General features: G+C 43.0%; 1 protein-coding gene across 1 annotated transcript; it reads right to left on the reverse strand.

Annotated features, from left to right (window-relative positions):
* Positions 1–1,122: 1,122 nt before the first annotated feature.
* Positions 1,123–20,809, reverse strand: rapgefl1 (Rap guanine nucleotide exchange factor (GEF)-like 1). Its single transcript, XM_055052232.1, has 16 exons — positions 19,910–20,809; positions 17,560–17,897; positions 11,021–11,099; positions 7,996–8,170; positions 6,984–7,081; positions 6,760–6,872; positions 6,075–6,242; positions 5,906–6,003; positions 4,985–5,107; positions 4,703–4,881; positions 4,221–4,311; positions 4,057–4,107; positions 3,877–3,964; positions 2,909–2,973; positions 1,802–1,856; positions 1,123–1,695 (listed from the first exon to the last, which is right to left on the reverse strand). Exons 1-16 carry the CDS (start codon positions 20,107–20,109, stop codon positions 1,571–1,573), a joined length of 2,046 nt encoding a protein of 681 aa, XP_054908207.1. The 5' UTR covers positions 20,110–20,809; the 3' UTR covers positions 1,123–1,570.
* Positions 20,810–24,623: the final 3,814 nt, after the last annotated feature.

Here is a 24,623-nt window from a genome sequence, read left to right on the forward strand (position 1 = left end):
AGATGTTCAGGGACCATCATCATTGTCTGGAAACAAAAGGCTGTAGAGTCTTCAGACGTTGTTCGGTAGAAAACCAGCATCTACTCTCTCTGATCCAATCAGGTGAGTTGTTGCTCCGTCGGCGTCCACGAGTCCGACCGTCAGTGAATGCATCGTCACCTGCCTGGAGTGTGAGTGAAATATGGCAGCAGGTATAAAGCCCGGGTCGGCCCCAACATCAGGACCAACCCGAGTCTTTTGTTAAAAATATGAAATCCGTCTCAACGCGAAACAAAATGATGGCTGTTTTCCTCCTTGCTTTGAACATTTACAGATCAGTTCTGGACAGAGAACAGCTGCCGGTCTCTGTTCGCGGTTTGGGTCAGACGATCACTCTGCAGCAGCCCCAAAAGTCACAGTACCATCAGCCCTCTGTGGGGGGCGCTGTCCTGCTGCAATAGCTCTTTATTTGTGACCTGTTTGGTCCATGAAGTCAGTGAAAATAGAACCTGAAGTCTGGAAAACCACAACACATTAAATCTCGCAGCCTGACTCCGGCTGAAGGAAGCTGATTGGACGATGCCTGCCATTTATCTGCATTCTGATTGGTCCATGCGTCAGGGGTTGGGTCATCAGTTGCTAACACACAGCAATAAAACTTCTTAATTTTTTTCTCCAAATATTGTTTCAGGAGAAACATTAAAGCTCAAGGTCTGCTCTTTAATGCACCTTCTGAATTTAAAGGAACAGTATTTGACACCTACTGCTGGTAGTGAAAGATAAACATTTGCTTGATGCTTCACTTTTATATAATTTCTTGCTATATTGTATAGCTGGATCATGGCTGTTCTCCCGTTTGTCTTTATTACTTGAGATTTTTCTCTTTATGAATTTCCAAAGTTTTATCATTTTGTAAAGAGATCAAATTGGAACTAAACTGCTTTAATAATTAGAATAAACTTTACTATCATGACACTGATGTAATGGTGGTAATTTTGTTTATTTAGTTAAATTCTGCATATTTTCAGAAAATTTTAATAAAATCTTTAGAGGGTACAGATAAAAAAGAAATGTGTATGTGTATATATATATATATATATATATATATATATATATACACATACACATTTCTTTGTATCTCTTAAAGCCATTTTATGCCTTTTTATAACATAAAGATGATTCTCTGGGAGTGCGTCAGGGTGGCAACCATTTTCCAGAAGGGGTCCATTGCCCCACTGAGCCCCCCTCAGAAGCGTCACTGATTTTCTGCTACTGCAGCTGAAAATACGCAGAATTTGAGGTAAATATGAATAAATATGTGATTCCACTAGGTAAACTGGATTGTGGAGGAGCCATAACTCCACTTGTGTTCCAGCTGTGTGTTAGAAACCAATGCTTAGGTTTCGGGTCGGTTCTGGTTCTACAGAATCCTGCAGAGACGACCAGAAACAGACGAATGAAACCAGAGTTCTGGGTCTCCAGGTTTGGAGGTGTGGCAGAATGTTTTATATTATATGATGAAGAGGAGCAGGTGTAAATCTAACGTCCGGGTCGTGAACCTCCTCCTCTTCCTAGCCGCTCCTTCGTCCCTCTACGTGTCTTTGGGCTCCAGCTTGCAGGACATGTCGAACAGCAGGTTCTGGTTGTCGATCACCTGCAGCTGACGGACGTAGGCCTTCGTCTGCAGGTGGGAGGGGGACGTCTCTGTATCTATGGCTACCAGGAAACACATCACAACATCAGCGAGCAGTCGCAGCTGCAGTGACAGAAACCTGCCAGCAGGTGGAGACAGACAGGACGATGGGGAAGAGTTTGGACTCACCCAGCTGGGAGCTGCGGTACCGTCTGATGGTTCTCACCATTTCAGCCACTTTATGCTGCAGAAAAACAATAAAGATGAGATTAGTGAGGCTCTACGAGTCATAGATTAAATCTTAACAAGTATTTTTGTGTAGTTTTTTCTGCAAATATCTTTGTCAACTTGAAATAAAACAAAACTAATTTAGAAACAACCTTTCAATAAGAATCAACAATTCCTTGTCATTGATGAAAATGTTCTATTCCATTAGCATATTCATTCATGGGAATGAAATGAAATGTCTTGTTAGAAGGGAATTTATCTGCCGATTGAAATAGAACTTCTCCATCAACATTAAGAAATTATTGACTTAAAACAAGCGGCTCGCTCTTGCTGAAAAGGTACTTGTAAGTTCGTTTTAATTATTTCAAAGGTACTAAAACATTTTCACTACAAAACAAAAGCACTTAGTAAGAATTTGTGTTTTTGCAGTGGGACCAAAAAAGTAAAAGTAAAAAAACTAAAACCAAACAAGCCAGTTTCTTTCTTGATAGGAAAAGGATTTTTTTTATCCTATAACTAAAACTATAAAATTATTTTTCATGTTTGTTATATGCAAAGAAAGACAGTTAAGACAGTCAAATTGTCTTTGGCTCGATTTAACAAATCTTTTCTCAGCCGGATTCAATAATTAAATGAGAGCTGGTTTGGTGCTGCAAAGTTTTCGGTAAAAGTCTGAATAAACTTTCTACTTTTTAAAAAAGCTAACTTGTAAACAATTTTTTTTATTTGTTTCACTGAACATTTTCCACTACAAAATAATAATTTTACCTTGATTAAAAATTTAAAGTTTGAGTAAACTGCAGTTGGGGCCCGAAAGAAATCAATCCAAGGGCCACAAATGGCCCCTGTGCCGCTCTTTGAACATCCGGATCTCAATCTTTTCAGTTCATTTACGCCTCTCGAGTTTCATCACCAAACGTCTGCAGTTTTCAGTATTTTTTTCTCATGCAGTGATTGTCACTTTTAAGCTTTTCAGCTGATAAAAATTGCTAAGGTAACCTAATTTATTCACCGGTAGAAATAATTAAAACATCTGAACATTATGTCTTAATTGAACAACAAACTCACCATCTTCTCAAAGTTGACAAGTTCTCCGTGGAACGTTTTGCAACTTTCGTGAAGAAACGTCAAATCTGCAAACAACACGAATCAGAACAGTCAAGAATCTCAATGATGGAGAAAAACGGATTCATCAGATGTGTCCTTTGTGACAAATGATCAAGAATTCACTAAATGAATGGCATTTTATGTTTATTAAAGGAATTAAATTGTTTGTTAAAGTATTTATAATATTCTATAAAAAAGCTTAAGAAATCACTTAAAAATCTGCAGAAAGTGCTCATTTTTTAATCTGATTAATCAATAGAATAATCAATCACTACAATAATCAATAGAATAATCAATCACTACAATATTCAATAGAATAATCAATCAGCACAAGAATCAATAGAATAATCAATCACTACAATAATCATTAGTGTTTTTCACTTTTCCCCCACCGGGGGCGCCAGATCACAATTCAAAAATAACAGTTTTCATCTTTTTTTTCCTTTAACCTACTTCCTGTTCTCTGACTGTGTTGCCATGGAGACGGACAGTCCTCTCTAATAATGAACAGTTATTTTTCTGAGATTTACTAAAAACATAAAACCCAGGGGAACGCTGACTGTTGGAAATCATAAAAAACAGATTTGGTTTGAAAAATGTCAGGTCATAAAATGTGAACCGGACTGAAGAATTGCTAAAAATCTGTTGGAAAAAAAATCAGATTTTTTGACTTTTCAAACTCACTTTTTGTTTGTTTGTTTTCTTGGGAAACTTCCCCAAAAAAAAATTTGTTGGAAATTTACTGCATGTTCCAGATAAAGACAGCAGAACTTTTCCATCTTTATGATTTAATTAAGATTTTAAAATATTGGTCAACTTAAAAAAAAAAAAGGTTGGTGCAAAGAAAGAAATGAAAAAAACAACAAAACAAAAGAATAGTTAAAAACCAGTGAACCCAGTTTTCTGAGTTCTGGTCGGGTTCTGGTCACCTTTCAGCAGCAACGGGGTGAACGGGATCAGCGGGGGTCTCAGGCTGGTGATCAGGTCTCTGTAGGACTTGTGGTTCCTGGACGGGTCCTGCAGGACAAGAAGGTCAAAGGTGAGCATCATGTTTCTGAACCGGGTCGGTTCTGATCGGCACAGACCCAGGATCGGCGTGGGAAACTCACAGCGATGCTTTCGAACTGCTGGAACTGCTTCCTGAACTTTCCTGGAAGACCCTGAGAACATCAGAGGAGATTTCGTTATCAGATCCAGAGGATGTGGTTCTACAGACGGACTGGGTTCAACAGAACCGCCCTGTCTGTTCTGTTAAAAACCCGGCGGGTCGTACCTCCCAGGTGAGCCGCAGTCTGCTGACGTTCGGGTTGTCCAGACCCAGAACCACCGCCAGGAAGGACAGCAGGTCCTGCTGCTGTTTACAGCTGGAACGGAGCAGAACCGGGTCAGTTCACGGCCTGAACACCAGGAGGCAGCAGAGAGCTGCAGAGGACTGGTGACGTTCAGTTCAATTTCCATACTGATTATTGATCATTTACCCCCGATACTGATCACAGTATATGATAAATTCATCTGTGTGTTACGTAGAAAAGAAGAAAAAAATTTACACCAAAAAACTGAGATTTCTGATTTAGAAAAGCTGAAAATTTCCTAGAAAAAAACTCAGAAATATAAAAAAAACCCACACACCACATTTTAAATAGTTTCTTTCTAGAAAAAACGTATTGATTAATTGCTGATTAATTTCAGAAATGTTCGAGAAAAAAGTTTTTCTGAAATAAAATGAACACATTAGTGGTAGTGATGTAAACTCACAGCGCTGCGATCTTGATGAACTTGCGCAGCAGCTGGATCCTCTTCGGCAGCGATTGGCATTGCAGGATCTCTGTGGCGACCCAGTGCTGCACCTCGCTGCAGCGCTGCAGTACCAGCTCCAGGTTGAGGGGGCGCCAGCGCGACTGCTCACCGTGAAATACGTAACAGATGAACTCTACCTGCAGGGGGCGATATGGGTGTTACATTGGATTAAAAAACTGCATATTATTCTTTTCAGCTAATCACGTTTTTTAAGATTTTTTCACCAAATGTTTTTCTGACCTCATGAACGCAGCTGAAAAGTTCCCAGTCGAACACCACCAGCTGATTGGCCACTTCCTCCGCCGACATGTCGTGAAGTTTGCTGTCGCCGGGCGTCCAGTGGATCTCCTCAGGAAGAGGAAGCTGTAGGAAGTGACATCAGAATTAAAGATGAAAAAAACTCCAGACAGAAATCCGTTTTCATTGTTGAACTTTGAACCCAATGATGAGAAGCTTGCTTTAGTTTTCCAAAATATAGGAACTAAAATAGAGGTTCCTCAGGGCGTGACACTTGGCCCCCTTTCTTTCTCCTAATTCAAACCTTCCTGCCCTTTTCTAAAAAGTGTTTTTTTGAATCTCGGAAAATGTCACCATTTCATCTCTTCGTGATGAACTGGTGACATTTATGGGGGTTATCACACCTCTAACCCGTTTGAAACAGCTTAAACAGAATAATTTTACATGTATTTTCTAGAAAAGAGACAGATCTCCTTGTGAGTTAAAGTCTGGACTGGAGTGTCTCTAAACTGAACTGGATACATTTTTGACTGGAATGGATTCCTTATAAACTGGACTGGATTGATTTTTGACTGTATTATTCTACACATGTCCCCATGCTTGTATTCCAGTTAGGAATGCTGTCAGTTTTCCAGTGTCACCAGTTTGATTAATTTATTTGTAGGATTTCTTTATGATTTATTGGTAAACCAAATCTCCAGTCAACTTTGCCCTGAGCCAGAAAATGTTCATAAAAACACTAATTACAACTCATGATGTAATATTCCATGGAAAGAAAACCATCCTAATCTGTTAATGCTTTATCAGGGGTAATAAATACTTCTGGTTAATTATTCATCAAATTAATCAGGTGAGCATAGCGGAGACCTGGCTGTTGCTACTCTACAATCAATCGCCCTTCAATCAATAAGCATCGATCCTCACCAGAGAGTCGAGCTCAGAGGGTTCACAGGCGAACAGGTGGGTGTTGACGCCCAGCGTGGTGAAGACGGCCTCGTCGCTGGGGCGAAACACGGCTTTTTCTGCAAACACAGCCGCCGTCAGTCACCGCGGGAAAAACCCCAAAACATCCACAACCTGAGGGAAGACGGACCTCCAGCCGAGGTGACGGCCACCAGTATGAGGTTCCCAGGCTGGACTGGCTGGTCCTCGCTGTACTGGAGCTTCTCTTTGACCAGCGCCAGAATCTCTCCGACCCGGCAGGACAGGCGGCTCCGGATGGTGACGTAGGAGTGATCCGGGGTGTAGACCCTGCAGAAGACTGCGAGCACGCAGGAAAATCTCACTGAGCTGGGAATGTTCCCCAAAAAGTCACATTCATTTGGAGATTTAAGCAAAAAGGCAGTTCAAAGTCTAATAAACGTTACAGTTTGTAAAATCCCTTCATCAAAATCCTCAAGCAAATCAAATATATTGATCCATTTTCCAGTTATTATGAATCAAAGGGAACTTTAAAGAAAGGAACTCATGATGCTGCCCCTATAAATCAATACTGATGGAGATTCTCGGTCCGTCTGCTGGTTAGTGGTGGAACTGCAGCAGAACTGGTGGGTTGGTCCTTTGTATTGGAGTTAAAAGTCCAAACCTCTGATGTGTGTGTGTGTGTGTGTGTTGTGTTCAGGGTGTGTCGGCCAGTGATTTGTATATCCCAACCGCAGATTGCAGCTGTGTTTGCATTTCAATTGTGAGCGTGTGTGTTTAGAGATCACAGCCTTTATAACTCAGGTGTGTGTGTGTGTGTGTGTGTGTGTGTGTGTAGGTATCTGTGGGCGTCGTACTTTCGTCTGAGCCTCTGAAGGCCTCACGAGGCTGCAGGCAGGCGTCGATACGTCTGAAGTGTCTGAACAGCGGACGGACCTGCTTCTTCCTGCTCTCTTTCTCCTCGTCGGAGCTGAAATACACAAATATCCCGAATGAAAGGGAAAACAGCGAATAAACGTGATGAACGTCCAGCAAAAACAGCAGAATATGTAGTTAAAATATTGAGTCTTCACAGCCTTACGGGCAGTGCAGGATCTCAGACCATCGCTGCAGCTTCAGGACGTCCTCCACCAGCTCAGGATACCGGGTCAGCTCCTGAACCGCACACAAGTACAGCTCCTGCACACAGACACACCCACAATCTGAGCCCAAACGGAGACATCAGCAACCCGCCGGCAGCCGCAGGTTCAGCTGCTTCACTTTCACTTTCAGGCCTTCTTCTCAGAACCAGCGTCTGCAGATTCCCATCAGGCTGCTTTCCAGACCGTTACTGTCATCGCGTGAACGCAGGGCTTGGCCGATAATCATCAGGAAGTCAGGCATGTTGAGGCCTGATGGCGTCTCGCTCTTTGAGACGGATTACGTGAGATTACGTCGTTTTACTGAAAGGCTGGGAAGTTTCCTTTTGTTGGTTCTGGAACAACTAAAGGGTTGTTCCAGAACCAACCTCCATACAGAACCAACCTCCATACAGAACCAACCTCCATACAGAACCAACCTCCATACAGAACCAACCTCCATACAGAACCATTTCAACCACCAGGATGAAGGCTGGTTTGTGAGGTGGTGCGAAATATGAGGAAAAAATATTTCTGTAAATGAAAACGTGAAAACAATACATTTTTATTAACTAAAAAAGTTCTGATTCACCCGTTCAACAATAAACTAAACATGAAGCATTTTAATTAAACAAATAAAATAACCAGATTTCTTTGAAGTTTTTCCTGCTAAATGAAAATCATCCAGTTTTCTTTCATTTATGTAAAAATATTTAATCTATTCTCAGCAATAGAAACAGGATCTGAGTCGTCTTGTTCTATTTTTAATTAAAATCAGATTTGTAGTTTAGAGTGTGAGTCAATGATTAGATAATAAAAATAGAAGGAAATCAGGAAGTGTGGAACATGTCACCACATTTCAGTGAGTAGTTTCTAATTTGTTGAATTTCTTATTTTTCTGTGTAGCCTGGTTGGGCTAAGCGGAGGTGAGTGTGTGCAGCTGAACGTCGTTGACCTTTGGCCTCACACCGGTACCTTGGGGAAGCTGTTGCTGCGCTCTCCCTCCTCCTGCAGCAGCTCTCTGTAGGTGTCCAGGTAGCGGAAGGCCATGTTCAGCACCGCCTGCTTCCTCTCGGCGGCGCTCATGGCCGCCTCGGCCTCGCCGTCCCGCCGCCGCTCGCCGCCGCCCCCCTCGGCCTCCAGGGAGAATCTGGAGGAGCGTTTGGGTTAAGGAGGAACCAGGCTGGATGTGAAACACGTGTTTCTGCGGCGCGTGGAAACCTACATGCATCTTCTGTGTTACAGCAGGAGGAGCATCGTTTGCAGCTCAGAGAGAGACGCCGCCATGATGACCCACATTACACCGCACACACACACACACACACATCCGCATCCAGCTGCCTCACCAACACACACACAAACACTGCTTGTTTCATCCCCTCTGCCTGGCTGATGCTTTTTCTGCTCTCTGTTTGCCCAACACTGAGAATTTCAGCGACATTTCCCATGAAGCTTTGCTCTCCTTCGCCATCAGCTCCTTGTTCTTCTGATTTTTAATCAGGTCTATGACTATTTAATCCTGCACTGAGAACAGATGTGCACATCCTGAGAGGAAAAGTCCCTGAATCTCTGCAATACAACAAAGGGAGATTTATTTCTGTCCGTTTCTTTCACTCTTCTGCTTCCGCCCACATCCCTCTCTTCCTCTCCATCTCCCTGTGGGGGAGGATTCACGTGGCTGGATGTTACAAACTGGCAGTTTTCATATCAGCCATCATGAACTGAACTAATCAGAACACAGCAGAAAAAAACGGCTTCACGTCCCGTAAAGGTTTCCAGTTCAGCCGGTTTCAGAAAACTGTTTGCGGATGATGCAGTCATGTTCAGTTTAGACTTAAACTCAACAGGAGAACGGGAAACATTTTGCGTGACTCGGATTGTAAAGTTGTTTGCAGATGACGCACTTAAATGGTTATGAAATAATTAGCAGGAATGTATGAAACAGCTGGCATCAGATTGTAAAGTTGTTTGCAGATGATGCAGCCGTGTTAAGCTTAGAAACAATTCTCCAACAACTTGCATGAGAATATGAAGTTGTCAACACAATTCAGATTGCAAAGTTGTTTGCAGATGACATGCTTAAGTTTGAAAGGTTATGCAACAATTTGCAGGAGTTTGTGAAACAGTTGGCATGAGATTGTTATGCTTTTTGCAGATGATGCAGTCGTGTAAATCTTAGAAAGTTCTATAAAAACTTGCAGGATAATATGAAATAGTAGTTCAGGTTGTAAAGTTGTTTGTGGATGATGCAGTCGAGTTAATCTTCGATGGTTCTGCATTGATTTGCATGAGAATGTGAAACAGTTGGCATGATTCAGATCGTAAAGTTGTTTGCAGATCGTGTTTGTGCTGAGACCTTTAGATTGAGTCATTTGTCGCCGAAGATGAAACAGTCAGGATTCTAAACAGAACCTTCTACTCTAAGGCGGCGGAATCATCCGGAAACTTGGTTTCTACCTGAAGGTTCTGAGTCACAATTCAGCGGGAATTTAAAAGTGGATCTACCAGTCGGTACCGTCCAATTCCTTCACTCAGTCATTAGTTAAGCATAAAAGCCAAAAGAATGTGATCATGAATGCAAACAGCTGAAATAATCTCCTGCAGGCTGGGCTCACCCTCAGGAGAGGAAACGTTTCGACATTCTGAACATAGCGATGCTCATCAAAGGTGCAACATCACGTCAGTCACACTGTGTTTCTGATTTCCACACCAACAGTGTTTACGTGACACAAGCGGGTGAGACGAGTTACAAACCCTCAGATGCATGAAGACTGACTAACCCTAACCCTAACCCTAACCCTAACCCCAACACTGGCATCTTTTCCTCTCTTTACTTCCCTACTTCATTTATTATTCTATTTATGAGATTGCTTTAAATTATATCGAAGGGAACTTGTGGTGTTCAAATTGTGGTTTTGTTTTTCTGAGCATATGAGAATTTATTTTATTTTATTTTTTTAAATGAACTTAATGGATCAATTGTGAAAGCATAATGTTTCCTGGTATGCATCTTTTCTTCATAACAAGGAGCTCCGAGTTTTCACAGGAAAACTTGGAAAAAAGATTTGGGACACAGTTCGTCTCCAAGAACCAAGATGTTAAAGAGTTAAGACTCGTTCACACCAGCCATGTTTGGTCCACTTTAATCCGGCTCCAGACCATTTGCCTGGAAAGTCTGGTTCCTATGGGGAGGCGAGGATGCGTAACCGAACTCTGACTGAACGAACGAACTCTGGCCCGCCTATAAACCTCAGTCTGGATTCGGTTGAAGTGAACTCTGGTGCGGTTCAGATGCATATCTGAACGCCAAGCGTGCCAAAAGCAGGAAGTGAACTATATCGCAAGGCATGCTAGCAGGCTAATGCTAGCAGGAGAAATGACTCGTCTGAAGCTACTCTATTTTTGTTTACATTTAGCGAAGAAGGATGTTGCATTCAGTGTCTTCTTCAGAGGCTTTCATGTTGTTTCCTTCAGTGGTTATATGTGCAACGCCCCCACAGGTGAGGAGGGAAACTGTTTTTCAAAAGGTTTGTTTGGTTTGACTCAGAGAACCACAACACCTGGAAATGCAACAAATGTTGCAGGTTTGGTTCCCAGTCTGACCGATCCTACCAGACTATCATTTATGAAACGTTCTTAAAAAACGGTTCCTGGATCAGGCTGCGAGTCGCTGTTGTGGAAGTGTTTTTCTCCTGAACCTGAACGTGGTGAAATGTTCCTTTTTCTGTCCTCTGGAACACAAACAAACAGAAAGAAGGTGGGGCAAAAAAAAAAAAAAAAGAAACTCGGTAACAAACATGAGGTAGAGTCAGCAGGCTGCAGGCGAAAAGGAGGGAAAAATGCGACTCGAAGCTACACAACGGGAACAAAGCCGCCGTTAATACCCTGGAATCAAACCTGCAGAGCTCGTCCCTCATTCCGATCGCATTAAGCACACCGGTGCATGCACGTCGCATCGCAGCGCCGTGAGCGCATTCAGTCAGGCCCAGGACAAGGATACTGCTGCAGCAGGACTTGCTGGAGCCTGTCGGCCGTCAGGAAGATGGGATGTGTCAACATGAAGTCATCCAGCAGGGTTTCTGCACACAGACACACAGAGAGGTTAGATGTTACATGCTGCACCTGAACGCAGCACAGACATTTCAAACTGGAGCCAGAGGACTCCACCTCTGATCTGCAGCATGTTCATTACAGCGGATGAGCCAGGAGGAGGCTGAGGGATGCCTCCACATCCTGCAGCCTCACAGCTTCTGGTTCTCTACATGCAGAGAGAGTCCTGACAGGACAGCAGCGTCTCTGCTGGAGGAGGAGGATGCAGAGACGAGGCCGCCTCTGATTATACGTTAGGCCATGACACGCAGCGAGCCGAGAGGCGGCGGCGAGGAGCTGCTGCAGCCGACGGCTGTAATTTAAGATGCTGAAGCAGCACGACGCGCCTCAAACCTGTGGTCACATTTACTAAAATACACTGCTGCGCTGCGTGTGTGTGTGTGTGTGTGTGTGTGTGTGTGAGAGCCATGCTGCAGTGGGTGTGTCCAGTCCAAGCCCGCCTCTCTGCAGGCGGTTACCATGGAGACAACACGTCGCTGACAGCAAGAGGATGGAGAGAGAAATGTGCGAGAAGAAGAAGAAACTGATAAAAAAAAAGGAGAGAAATCAGCGTGAGCTGCAGGGAACCGGATCAGAACCCATCAGTTAAACCATTTAAAACTAAAGATGGATTTAAAAAATACACCTTCAAATCAGAGCTGCAACTATTGATTCTTCTGATGACTAATCAATAAAAAAACATGTCATATTATGCAAATTTTTCACTTAATCTCTTAAAAGATGCAAATGAACAAATTTTACTGCTTTCTTAACAAACATTTTCTTACCTAAAATATAGAAAATGACTCATCTACAGCCAAAAAAACATTTTTATGAAGACATAAAAACTCAACATTTATTTCAATAATCGATTAATCATGATTAATTGTTTCAATTTTTTGTGTCTCTTTTTAAAAGTTATTTTGTAGCAGTGGAGTCTTTGAGCTCTTCAAACTCTTCCCAGATTGATGAGAAGCAACGATTGCCTCTCTAAAGTCATTATTCAGTTACTAAATTAGTTAACTTTATTTCAATAATCAATTAATCACGATTAATCCAATTAATTGTTTCAGCCCTACTTAAAATATTTAACTTTTTTCTCCTGGAAAAGATGCACAGAAATGCAGAGATCATCTGACCAGTGCCAAATAATCCAAAAATCAGATCCAAACCCATTTGGACACCAACTGGACTCCATATTGGTACCAAACCCGTTTAAATTTCTACCTCAAAACCCAAAATGATTTCAACAAAACCAACAAAACAGTTAATTCAGAACAGGAAGTCCCACATGTCGTCAAATCTGGACCCATAGATCCGTCTGGGTCCACAGAGATCAGCAGTGATCCAACTGGGTCCAGTTTCCCTGCTGGGCTCTGCAGGACATTTGACTGATTCCCGTCCCTACAGGCTGAAATTTCACCAGAGATGGGAATGTTTTATAAGTGGCTTTAGAGCCGGAGACGAAGCGAACGGATAAAGTTCTGCTTGGCTGGCAGAGAGAAAGGTCCATTCACAATGTGAAGCCGAGCAGAAACTAAAATCTGGGATCAGAGTGGAGGACGACACAGCGGCGCTGCGTCACACCTACTCAGAAAAACAGAAATATCCACTAGAACATCTAAAAAACTAAAAAACTAGATATAACATAAAAAAGAAACAGGTTCATTGGACACAGTGAAATATTTCAAGCTTTTATTATGACTTACAGGAAACGATTAATCAAATCAAACATGATTAATCGAAAACTGAAATAGCTGTCAGTTAATTTAGTTGATGATTATTGGATAAGATAATCATTAATTGGGATATAAAAACTCTAAAAATGCCATTTATTTGAAAAACAACATATTATTGAGCATATATTATTATTTTATTGAGGATATGTTATTGCTCATATGGCTAAGCAATAATTAAGCTAAACCTGTATAATATATACACAGATTTTTATTTGTAAATATGTTTCAGCCAAAACTCCTCAGTTTTAGTTTCACCTGGTTCAGATTTATTTTTACTTCTGCTCAGACAAACTGAGCTTTGGATCATCTGAACGTCTAAAACATCGCATTTGTAGCGTTTATTCTGAAAAGAAGAATAAGACTGTTTTTGGAGAGCTTGCCGTTTCTTTAGACGTTTCTTTAGGAGCCGGACAGCAGATGGACACACAGACGTAAAAAGGTTTTAAAGTCGCTCTGACCTCAGGGTCTCATTCTGAACACATGACTGAATCCAGGCTCCACTTAACCGCTTTTCTCCACCAGGAGAATAAAATACATTGAAAATAACATGTTAGCTTTTAAATACCAGATCCAGGTTACAATTTTAATCAACTTGCTGGAAATTAAAAAATGGCTTTTATTTTATGAGAATTTTTGTCCAAATATGAGAAAATATTAGCAGAATAAAGACTCAATACATTAAAATTAGGAGAATAAATGTTTTTATCAGGATCTGACGATCAGCTCAGTTCATCAGCTGTTTGATCGATTGTTTCAAGATGTTTTCTTTTTTAATATCATCTCTAAAACTTATACCAAAGTACAATTTTTCTGTTATTTCCCATGTTGTAGTTCTCATAAAAATACAACTTAATTCTTCTAAGATAAAAACCTTAAACCCATTTTATTGAGATTTAACCTAAATTCTGCTGCAAACGCGTTTTCCCAACAAGATGGCGGCCTTGGAGCCACTCAAGGAAAAATCTGTATTTGATAAAACTTAAATCTTCACAAAGCAAAAGCTCGATTAATCGATCAAATCCAAACCGCCCAGCCCGACCAGGAAGAGGGTCTGGGTTGATTCGACCCGTTAATTCATCCTGGATGAATTTTGCTCGGGATGAGGAGAAGTTTCCCAGCTGAAGCTTTAATTTCCTCCCACCTCCTCGGCTCGGTTTCTCTTTCCGCCTCCTCCTCCCCTCCCAGCGTCTCGCAGAGAGCCGGTTGCTATGTGAACAGGTGCTAAAAGAGCCTCTTGTGTTTCTGCACGTCCAAATGGAGCGCAAGCGGGACAAACGTGCAGCTCGGAGGGGTCGACGAAGGCGATGAAGAGGAGGAGGAGGAGGAGGAGTGAAGGTAAACGCATCCAGAGAGGTAAACGAGTGGGATCGTTTCTCTGAAGAAAACCTTCCTCCCACACGCATCCACTCGTTTTTGCTCCAGAGCCACCCGGCCGTCATTCTGCCACCGACTGGTGCAGAAACACAGAATCTTCCAAGCATTTCGGGTTCAGTTTCCACTGCAAATATCTTGAAATACGACAAAACTAACAATTAACTTCAAAGCGAGCAGAATCCCAGAGACCAAAACCGGAAACAGATAAACGGCTGCAGGACAGAGACGAGTCGGCTGAAACACCAAACCAAAAACTTTTCCTTCCACATTAAATCCACTAAAAGATTTTATGAGGCAGGAGCTGCGTTCCCATTACAAATGGGAGCAAAACAAATGCAATAAAGGAGTAAATTGCTGCCAAAAAGTTTGAGATTCATCTCAGAGGTTTTGTAGAAAAAAAAAACATTTTCAGTTTCAAAATTAGAAAATTTTGGAGACAAATCTTGAGGTTAATCTCAAAAGTTTTTTGTGGGAAAAATTGGAAATTTTTGAATTTCAATGGGCAAGATTTGAGTTTTAAAAGTCAAAAGTTTTTTCAAGAAAATTTCTAAGAGTAATTTTAAAATTTCTGATATTTCTCTTGCTAATTTTTGACCGAGACATAGAAGCTTGTTTTAAGATTATTTCTCTTAAAACAAAACATTTTTCTCATAAGTGACATAATCTGCTAGTGAAACTAGTATTTATTTATTTATTTCAGAAAAAGTAGCTCTAATATTTTGCTGAAAAGTTACTGGTAAGTCAGTTTTCTCATGAAATATGATATTTGCACTGGAAAGTATAAAAATACTTGGTAATATTTGGTTTTTCTGCTGTGTTCAAAGGAAGTGTGTGACAAACACACACTTCTCGTTTTATGACTGAGGCCTTAAAACTAGAATAAAATCAAACAGTTCTGGATTAAAATAGGGATGAAATCTGGGTTAAAGCAGGATAATTCAGGAATAAAAAGCTTGTTGGTCCTGTGGACGGACGGTTTGGGTCGGGTTCTGACGTGTCGCTGTCTGCTGAGCACAAAAGTTTCAATCTGTTGTTTCTTTTTCTTCTCCAGGACAACGACTGAAACGTCTAATTAGAGCCTCAGAAAGAGGCTTAATTAGAGTTTCTGAAGGCCAAAAACACACACACACGCACACAAGAACACACACACACACACACTCACATGCATGCACTGAGCTGTTTGTGTCTCTGTAAAGGATCTGAGTTTTCACCCTCTTATGTAACATCTTTCTGCTTTTGCTTTCATTCACTGTGATTCTGCAGGTATTTTCCAGGTGAGCTACTTGTTCCCACCCTAAACTGTGTTCTGTATGTCAGAGTCAACCAGGAAGTGATGTCACCAGGTGAGACCATCGCACCTGCAGAAGGATTTATTCTGGTTCTCTCGCTAAAAAAGATCAAACTGTTGCAGGACGGTCGAGGCTCAGGGAGCCAATCAGATCGCAGAAAGGGCGGGTCTTTTTAACGCACACACACACACACACACACGCACGCACACACACACACACACACACACACACACACACACACAAACACACGCACGCACACACACACATCTACACACACACACACGCACACACACACATCTACACACACACACACACGCACGCACACACACACATCTACACACACACACGCACGCACACACACATCTACACACACACACACACACGCACGCACACACACACACACGCACGCACACACACACACACACACACACACACACATCTACACACACACACACTTGTGTGAGGCAAAGCAGAACCTTGAACCTGGATTATCAAAACAAACGTAAAAACTCTCTGTCCCTCCAGAAACAAGCGGCCAGCTCTGATTGGCTGACGGTTCAAACATCACACCTGCTGGCCCCGCCTCCAGCAGGTAAAACCTGCCAGGTGAGAGAAGAGCCTGCTCCTCAAACCGCCCAAATGTCGGCCAAATCAGAGATCCATCAGAGCCGAGCAGAACCCCAGAACCTTCTGGACACTAATATATATTTACATTGATTTTGTTTTTTTATTAAATATTTCCATAAATCATTCAAATTCTTCTTCAAATATAACAATATTAACAATACTTAATGAAATAATTGTCTATTTGCTTAATTTTTGTACATTTTTATGTTTTTAAATGTTTTTTTAATTTGATTCTGACTTCGACTCTGCAGCAGCGTTGAGTCTCTGCGTCTCTTCCTGTTCCGGACCGGATCGCCGGATCGACTGATCACCGGATCACCGGATTGTCGGATCGGCTGATCACCGGATCGCCGGATCGGCTGATCGCCGGATCGTGGCGCTCGCCGTCGGATCAGAACTCTTCAACGTTCTGCAGCTTTCAGAGACAAACTGTGAAGCTCTGATGAAACCGGTGAACAGAACCCGTTGCATAAGAACCAGAAGTCAAACGAGCGGGCGGATCATAAAGAGTCCTTTGTGAGAGTTTGTTGAGGCGACAAGAAGCTTCCTAATTATTAATGAGACTGAAATCACCTGCTGGTGGCGAGAAAACATGGAGCCAAACACAAACTGCACAATAACGACAGCCGGAGTCTTTAAGTCAAGGAAATTATTTAGGTTAGAAAATAAATTACTAAGACATAACAAACCTTCACAACAATATTTAACAAATGTGACAAAACAAGCATTCAGAGCAAAATTTAAAGCTAAATAAATAGGTTTATGATTAGAAGCTTTGAAATTGTTTTACATATTTATATTTTACTTTAAATTTAATGTTTACCTTATTTTATTTTTTTTTTAAATTAAATTATTTCAAGAACATAGATCTATGTGAAACATCTGTTCAGTCAAACAAAATGGAGGATTTTGGAAATATTATTTATCCAATTATATATTTAAATGTATTTTAATTTGCTAAAATTTGAGGAATTTTGTGGCATTTGAATATTTTTCCTTTTTAATATTTGCTACTTTTGTGTTTGTGTAAAAAATAAAGAAACACTGAGAGAGAGTCAGAGACTGGAGCCAGAAAGAAAGAGGAGCAGGAAGAGGAGGAGCAGGAGGAGCAGGAGGAGGAGGAAGAGGAAGAAGAGGAGGAAGAGGAGTAGCCAGTTGTATCAACCAGGCTGAACAGATTCTCATTATGTAACCTATGAAGCTTCCAGCTGAGGCTGCAGGAAAATCCTTCTGCAAGCCTCCAACAGAACCAGAACCAGAACCTGCCTCACTCCCTCCATCCATCCATCCATCCATCCATCCATCCATCCATCCATCCATCCATCCATCCATCCATCCATCCATCCATCCATCCATCCATCCATCCATCCATCCATCCATCCATCCATCCATCCATCCATCCATCCATCCTCAGGTCTTACCTGAACAGTGTCGGAACCGTTTTCCCGCCACCCCGTCCAGAACTGCTAACGTCAGGTTATCTGGAGTGTCGGGATGAAGAGGCGTCCCTCCTCCTCCTCCTGGACCGGATCCAGAACCTCCTCCTCCTCCGCTGCTCTCTGTGATCAGGCTCGCCTCGGAGCTCTGCTCGTCGCTGGACAGAGACGGACTGCGGACGTCTCCTCCTCCAGAACCGGAACCCGATCCAGATCCGGATCCAGAACCAGAACCGGAGCAGGAGCCGTTGGCGCTGCACGGAACTGAGGCCAGCCCGGTTCCTGCAGCGGAGGGCCAGGACGGGGGGTCCTCGCTGTCAGGGCTGCAGGGGTCAAAGGTCAATATTTAGACTTAATCCATTTGAAGAAAGGAGGAGCAAGTTTGGTCCGATCTCTGACAGGATGTGACATCACCACTCATCATTTCCCCTCCCTCTGTGTCGTGTCATAGTAGGTGCCATGCTACAGGGGGCGCCATGCTACAGGGGGCGCCATGCTACAGTGGGTGCCATGCTACAGGGGGCGCCATGCTACAGTGGGCGCCATGCTACAGGGGGCGCCATGCTACAGTGGGTGCCATGCTACAGGGGGCGCCATGCTACAGTGGGTGCCATGCTACAGTGGGCGCCATGCTACAGTGGGCGCCATGCTACAGGGGGCGCCATGCTACAGTGGGTGCCATGCTACAGGGGGCGCCATGCTACAGTGGGTGCCATGCTACAGGGGGCGCCATGCTACAGTGGGTGCCATGCTACAGGGGGCGCCATGCTACAGGGGGCCATGCTACAGGGGGCCATGCTACAGTGGGCGCCATGCTACAGGGGGCCATGCTACAGGGGGCGCCATGCTACAGTGGGCACCATGCTACAGTGGGCACCATGCTACAGGGGGCGCCATGCTACAAGGGGCGCCATGCTACAGTGGGCACCATGCTACAGGGGGCGCCATGCTACAGTGGGCACCATGCTACAGTGGGCACCATGCTACAGGGGGCGCCATGCTACAGTGGGTGCCATGCTACAGGGGGCCATGCTACAGGGGGCCATGCTACAGGGGGCCATGCTACAGTGGGCGCCATGCTACAGTGGGCGCCATGCTACAGTGGGCGCCATGCTGTATGGGGTGCCATGCTATGGATGGCGCCAAAAAGAGGCCTTTTCTGTATTAAACAGCTGTTTGTCCTTTGAAAACCTGAATTCATCATAATGGTTTCTAGATATTTGGTAACTTTTTGTTCTGTAATTTGACTATTTCTGTTTTCTACGGAGGGAAATCTCTGAGCGGCTGTTTGACATCCCACTTAAGCATCGGCCTCTGGGGCCTGTTCATTTCCTGCTTTCAATCACGGCTCTGTAGGGAAGAAAGCCGAACATTAAATGAGTCCAGAGCCGCTGTGAAAGATGAAGAACCACTGAGCTACGGTGGCTGAGAAGGATCAAACCTCTGGAACAGAAACTCAAACTGAACTGCAATAAGACAGATGCAGAAAACTTTCAACATAAATTACGTCACTATAATAATAATAATAATAATAATAATAATAATAATAATAATAATAATAATAATAGCTATTATTATTATTATTATTATTATTATTATTAAAAAGCAAATAATTCATATAAGAACTTATTTTTCTTTACAAATATTTTTTTTTTTCACACTGAAATTAAACCCAGTTAAAACTTCTGGCCACTTCATTAGGAACACCATTTCAATTCAAACACAAAAAGCTGAACAGCCAATCAGATGGCAGCAAACCAATGCAGATATTCATCCAGATGTGGAATAAAAGACGAGCTGAAAATCAAACTGAGCATCAGAACAAAGCAGAACAGAACCAGAGTTCTGGTGCTGACCAGACCCATCCAATTAGGACCACAGTGGAACCATCTTTTGATGATAAACTGGGTCAGAACAAACATTAACCAGGACAAGGAGGTTCTGGTTCATGCTGCAATGGACCAGAACCTCCATACAGAACTGAATGATCCGATCCAGAGCCTGCATGGTGTACCTAACAAAGTGGTCAGTGACTGAAGATGTGAAGATATACATATTTTTTCTGATTTGGAACCAAACCTGTTATTTTATTCAGACTGTAGAAAAACAGTCTTCAGTCAGAGGTTCCTTCAAAGTCGCTGCAACATCGACTGCTACAGGAGCTTTCTGACGAATTTGAATTTATAGGAATCACAACATTTCATTTCCCTTTGGGATCAATAACTGGGATTATAGTTTGACTTTTGCATCTAAATGACATCAAACTTAAACCTTTACTTTGGGTCCGCCTCATTTATTTATTTCTAATGAATTTAAGATGCAGAACCGAACTCACCTGAACACCTCCCGCGCGTGGCCGCTTTCAGGTGAGGTCTCCCTGAAGAACGGGACGACCCGGGACAGGCTGGCCCTCCTGCGGGACGCCCCGGTGCCACCGCTGGCCTTGTCCCCCACCCCGCCGAAACCCCCGGCCCGCGTCAGCGCGGTGGTCTGCTTCTTCAGGAACTTCTCCAGCGGTTTCATCCCCGCCGGCATGGTTCTTCTCTGGACCGGGGACCTGGGGGGCTGAGACCTGGGGTCCAGAGACCTGGGTGGGTTGCTGAGACTCGGGATTCGGTAGCTGCTGCTGGGGCAGCGGCGCCTACATCATTCGGCCCCTGCAGGTCGGGTCAGGAGCGCAGGTGCGTGCAGGTAAGATTGGACCCTCCTGGGTTCTGCAGGCTGCTGTGGACCACCAGTCCGGGTCTAACCCATGGATGATCCACTCGGTCCCCGGAGCTCCGCGCACCGACAGCCGCTCCTCCCCCAGCTGCTCTCCGGCTTCAGTCGCCGCCTCTACAGAACCGCTGCGGTTCCGAGGCGAGTAAAAAATAAATACCGCTAATAATAAAAAGCCAAAAATCCGCGCTGCGCCTCTGCGGCTCCGGGCTCAGATCCGGACCCGAATCTCTGCGGATCGCTGGTTCCTCCTCGCTCACCTGGCCCGGTGCGTTTGGGTGCGGTGGGTTTTCCGAGCCTCGCCTGCGGTTCTCCGGTTCTGGAGGCTCTCCGAAGCGATCCAGTTGGGTTCTGGGTTCCTCCAAACCGATCTCCGGTCCCGGTCCTCCTGGTGAATTTCTGGATGAGCAGTGATGAAGAGCACTCGCGCGCGCTCCCCCGCCCGCCCCTCTGCGCGCGCGACAGACTGGCGATCTGCTGCAGTTGCGCGTTCCCGACTCTCGCACTGCACGGCGGCGCGCAAGCACGGTGTAAAATTAATGGAAATGGAAATATCCCTGACGACAGAGCGGAAAGACCGCGAGATTTCAGCGTGAGAGAGCGCAGGTTCTTTTATTTAACACTAAACTGCTGAACGGAAGTTTTCTGTAAGATCAGCTGGGGATTCTGGGGAAACCCAGGATTGATCTAGAACCGGACACCTTCCTCCTCCTCCTCCTCCTCCTCCTCCTCCTCCTCCTCCTCCTCCTCCTCCTCCTCCTCCTCTCCTCCTCCTCCTCCTCCTCCTCCTCCTCCTCCTCCTCCTCCTCCTCCTCCTCCTCCTCCTCCTCCTCCTCCTCCTCTTCATAATGAAAAGAAGAGGCAACTTCAGATTATCTTTCAGATCTTCTGTAGGTATAAGGCTCAGGTAATATGAATCATCTGTGGAATACCACAGGGAGCTAAACTAGGTCCATGTTATCGTCTTTCATTCAGCCTGACCTGTGCAGGTCAGGCTTCATTTTCTGAACTTATGTGGATCTCTGGATCTTTGTGTTTCTTTTCAGTGATTTAGCTCCATTTCTAAGTGATCTCTTCCACTCAGAGTGAAAGATTTCAAGCAATGTCTAGATAATACTGTCTTCCAGAGGGTAAAAACACAAATATTCAGGTGTTTTTTGTTGGAAATCTAGAATGTAAAAAAAAACAACATTTAAAGAAATGCAGCCTTATTGTCATGTTAAACAAATGTAAATAACTAAAATTTGACAAACTTACTTTGATTACGTTACAAATCATTTAAAGGGTTTGTAAGTTGGAGCTTTCTGTTTTTTCAGTGCAGGTTGTTCTGGTCTTCTATTGTTGGTTCTGATGTTTTATCTTCACCCACGAATCCTCTGTGAGGTTCAAGTAAGAGCAGTTTGCTGGCGTTACTGTAGTGATTGAAGAAGGTTTTGGTACCGTTAGCAGTTTGGGTCGGTACTGAGTCCGGCTGGAAAAATGACATCAGCATCTCTATAAAGCTAAAATGTCCAGGTGGATGTTTCTGACGTCGTCTGAGGTTCTGACGGCTTATGAGTTTCATACAGTAGAAACTAGAGGCCTGTGACTTAAGACTTTAAACAGCTGCATTGCTTTACTCATTTATTATCTCCCTTCCAATAAAACTCAGTGCAGAACAAACTGGAACATAATAATGCAAAAAAAAAAAAAAAAAAAACAATTAGACATAAAGACAAAAAGTGACAAGAAAAGAAAAGAAAGAAAAACCAAGAAGCTATAAATAAATAAGATGAACAAATACAAGAAATCTGATTGATTTTATTGATCCTATGATTGTAATCACGTCATAGATTCAAACCAGGAAGTGAAGAGAGGCTCCTTGCCTCTCATTGGCTGGATATCTGCAACTCTGCAGTTTCTGGCCAATCAGAGCAGACCTCCTCACCAGCCTCCTCTGTGGTGCATCAGTTAACAAGCCAATTACTCAGAAAGCTCTCCGACATCCTGATGTCCATCACAGGCGGATGGCGTTGCCATGGCTACAGCTGCAGGAGGCGGGAGGAGGGTGGAACAGCTGAGGCTCCTTTTGTGTTTGAGCCGCAGATGAATATTCACGAGGCCGTCCGGCTGCTGATTGGTCGCCGGAGTTCATATAAGAGCCCCGCCTTCTGCAGCTCATGAATATTCATGGTCACATAAATAAAACCAGCAGGTGTGAAGCTTCAGGGATGAAGAACAAACCCATAAATCAAATCAAATCTCCGGATTCCTGCTAGTAACTTGATTATTTGACTCATAGTGGCGTCTCTCTGAAACGCAGAGACGCCACTAAAAGCTGCGTTTTAAGACCTGGAAGCTTCCCAGCAGCAGCATTTCATCCCGGAAAGTCGGAATGCGTTCTGGAAACGGGTTCTGGTTTGGACAGCACAGGGAAGCAGATTGGTCCATGGTTCTGTTTAAAAGGGGGGATTTTCTGTAAAATTTTGCTTTATATTATATTAATGGCTGCACTTGATTAAAATTAATCTGCAATTAATTGTATTGTAATCAAAAAATACATAAACAGAAGTATACATTTTTGCTGCAAAATTCTTGACCAAACAGATGTGACACATTTTTTTAATGTGGATTTTAAAAAAATACACTTACTGTGGAAGCTGGCGTTTGCGCTAGCTGCTACATGTTCTGTTAGTTTAGGCTTGAACAGCTTCGCTGACAGGCTAACCCTTTTTAGCACAACTTTTCAGCGTCAAATCGGATTTTAAAGAAATAAAAATTAAAGCCCTAGTGGACAAAGAGAAGAGGCTTGTATGAAACATCATAATTAACAGAAATGAATTCTTCCAACCATCAATCTGTGTAATTAATCTTGTTTCATGCAGTGATAAGGTTCCTTTTCAGTGATATTCTCATTTATTGGATGGATCTGTACCGAACATCAGTCTACAGATATATGAAATATATTCTCATGAGAATTAAACTGATTTAGTTCATAATAATAATAATAATGTTTATAATCTGCCATTTTCTACAGGAAAAACTATTTTTTTGTACTTCAAAGTCCTCAGCAGAAATTCAACTGAAAATGTGATGCCCTTCTGGTGACCCAGGCCAAAGCAATCAGCCCTACATCTAATCAAGGGGCTTTTAGCCAATCAAATTAGTTGGGCTGGGTCAGAGGTCAATGTGCCTGCAGACAGAGGTGGTGCATTCGCTGTCATCGGGTCAAACGTTTCTCCCAGTTTGACTGGATGAAACGATAACGACTCAAATGGGCGTCAAGTAGTACAGGAGTGGAATAACTTCTGTTTAGGAGAAAAAGCTCCTCTCTTTATAATTAAGAGACGAACCGCTGGTGTCACATGACTGAAGGAACCCAATTTGATTGGCTAAAAGCCGAGCGAATATTTATAGTCGATAGCGTCGGCTTGGGTCACCAGAAGGTCACCGTGCATGGAGACAAAATTTTTGCTGAAAAATTTGGAGTAAAACAATTTACATCAATAACTGCGCGATAAATTTCTTCCTTTTCAACGTCTTATTGCAATAATTAAACTTTTACTCCAGCCCAGTTTAGTCCATTTCAATCCCAGTTAGTTTGTCTACAAACTCTGATCCGCCTACAAACCCAGATCTGTTCATTTGAAGTGAACTTTAGTTTGGTTCCAATTCATATGTGAACACCAACCAGTCTGGGAAACGCTCTACAAGCAGGAAGTGGACTACAGCACAGGGAATTCTGGGTAAACACAACCAAAACAAACATGAGTATAGCACTAGCAGAAGAAATGGCTAATTTTTTATATACCAAAGACAAAGTTAAAAATGTTAATGCAATACTTTTACTAGACTACATTTTAGTCTGTGTATTTGTACATTCTTGTTTACATTTTGAGAAGGAAGTTGCGCTCATCTCTTGATGTTTTCATGTTGTTTCCCTTAGTCGTTCTTGGTGCAGCGCCCCCAAAGGCGAGGAGAGGAACTGTTTTTTTCTTTTAAGGGTTTGGTTTGTTTGACACAATGCAGTGAGAAAGTGAAATGCAGCAGCTGAAAATGTAAAACACGTTGCAATTTGATTCTATCAAAGAGTTGATTTCGCTCTGAATTTCACAAGAGCTTTTAGAGAGAAATATAAAAAGATTCATTCAGAAACCAGTAATCATAAAAGCAACATCTGTTAGTCTGTAGTTGGAGATATTATCCTGAATAAGATTACCTTACCATAAGATTTGGGTGAAAGGTCAATATTTTAAGCTTCGTTTCTTTAATAAACATCTTTAATAAAAAAAAAAAAAAGTTCTGCTTTTGTTTGTCTGGGTGGGTCAGGGACGGCTCAGAGACGTTCAGGA

This window comes from Poeciliopsis prolifica, unplaced genomic scaffold (genome assembly GCF_027474105.1).
Source record: "Poeciliopsis prolifica strain line A6 unplaced genomic scaffold, Auburn_PproV2 SCAFFOLD034, whole genome shotgun sequence".
Taxonomy (NCBI): Eukaryota; Metazoa; Chordata; class Actinopteri; order Cyprinodontiformes; family Poeciliidae; genus Poeciliopsis; species Poeciliopsis prolifica.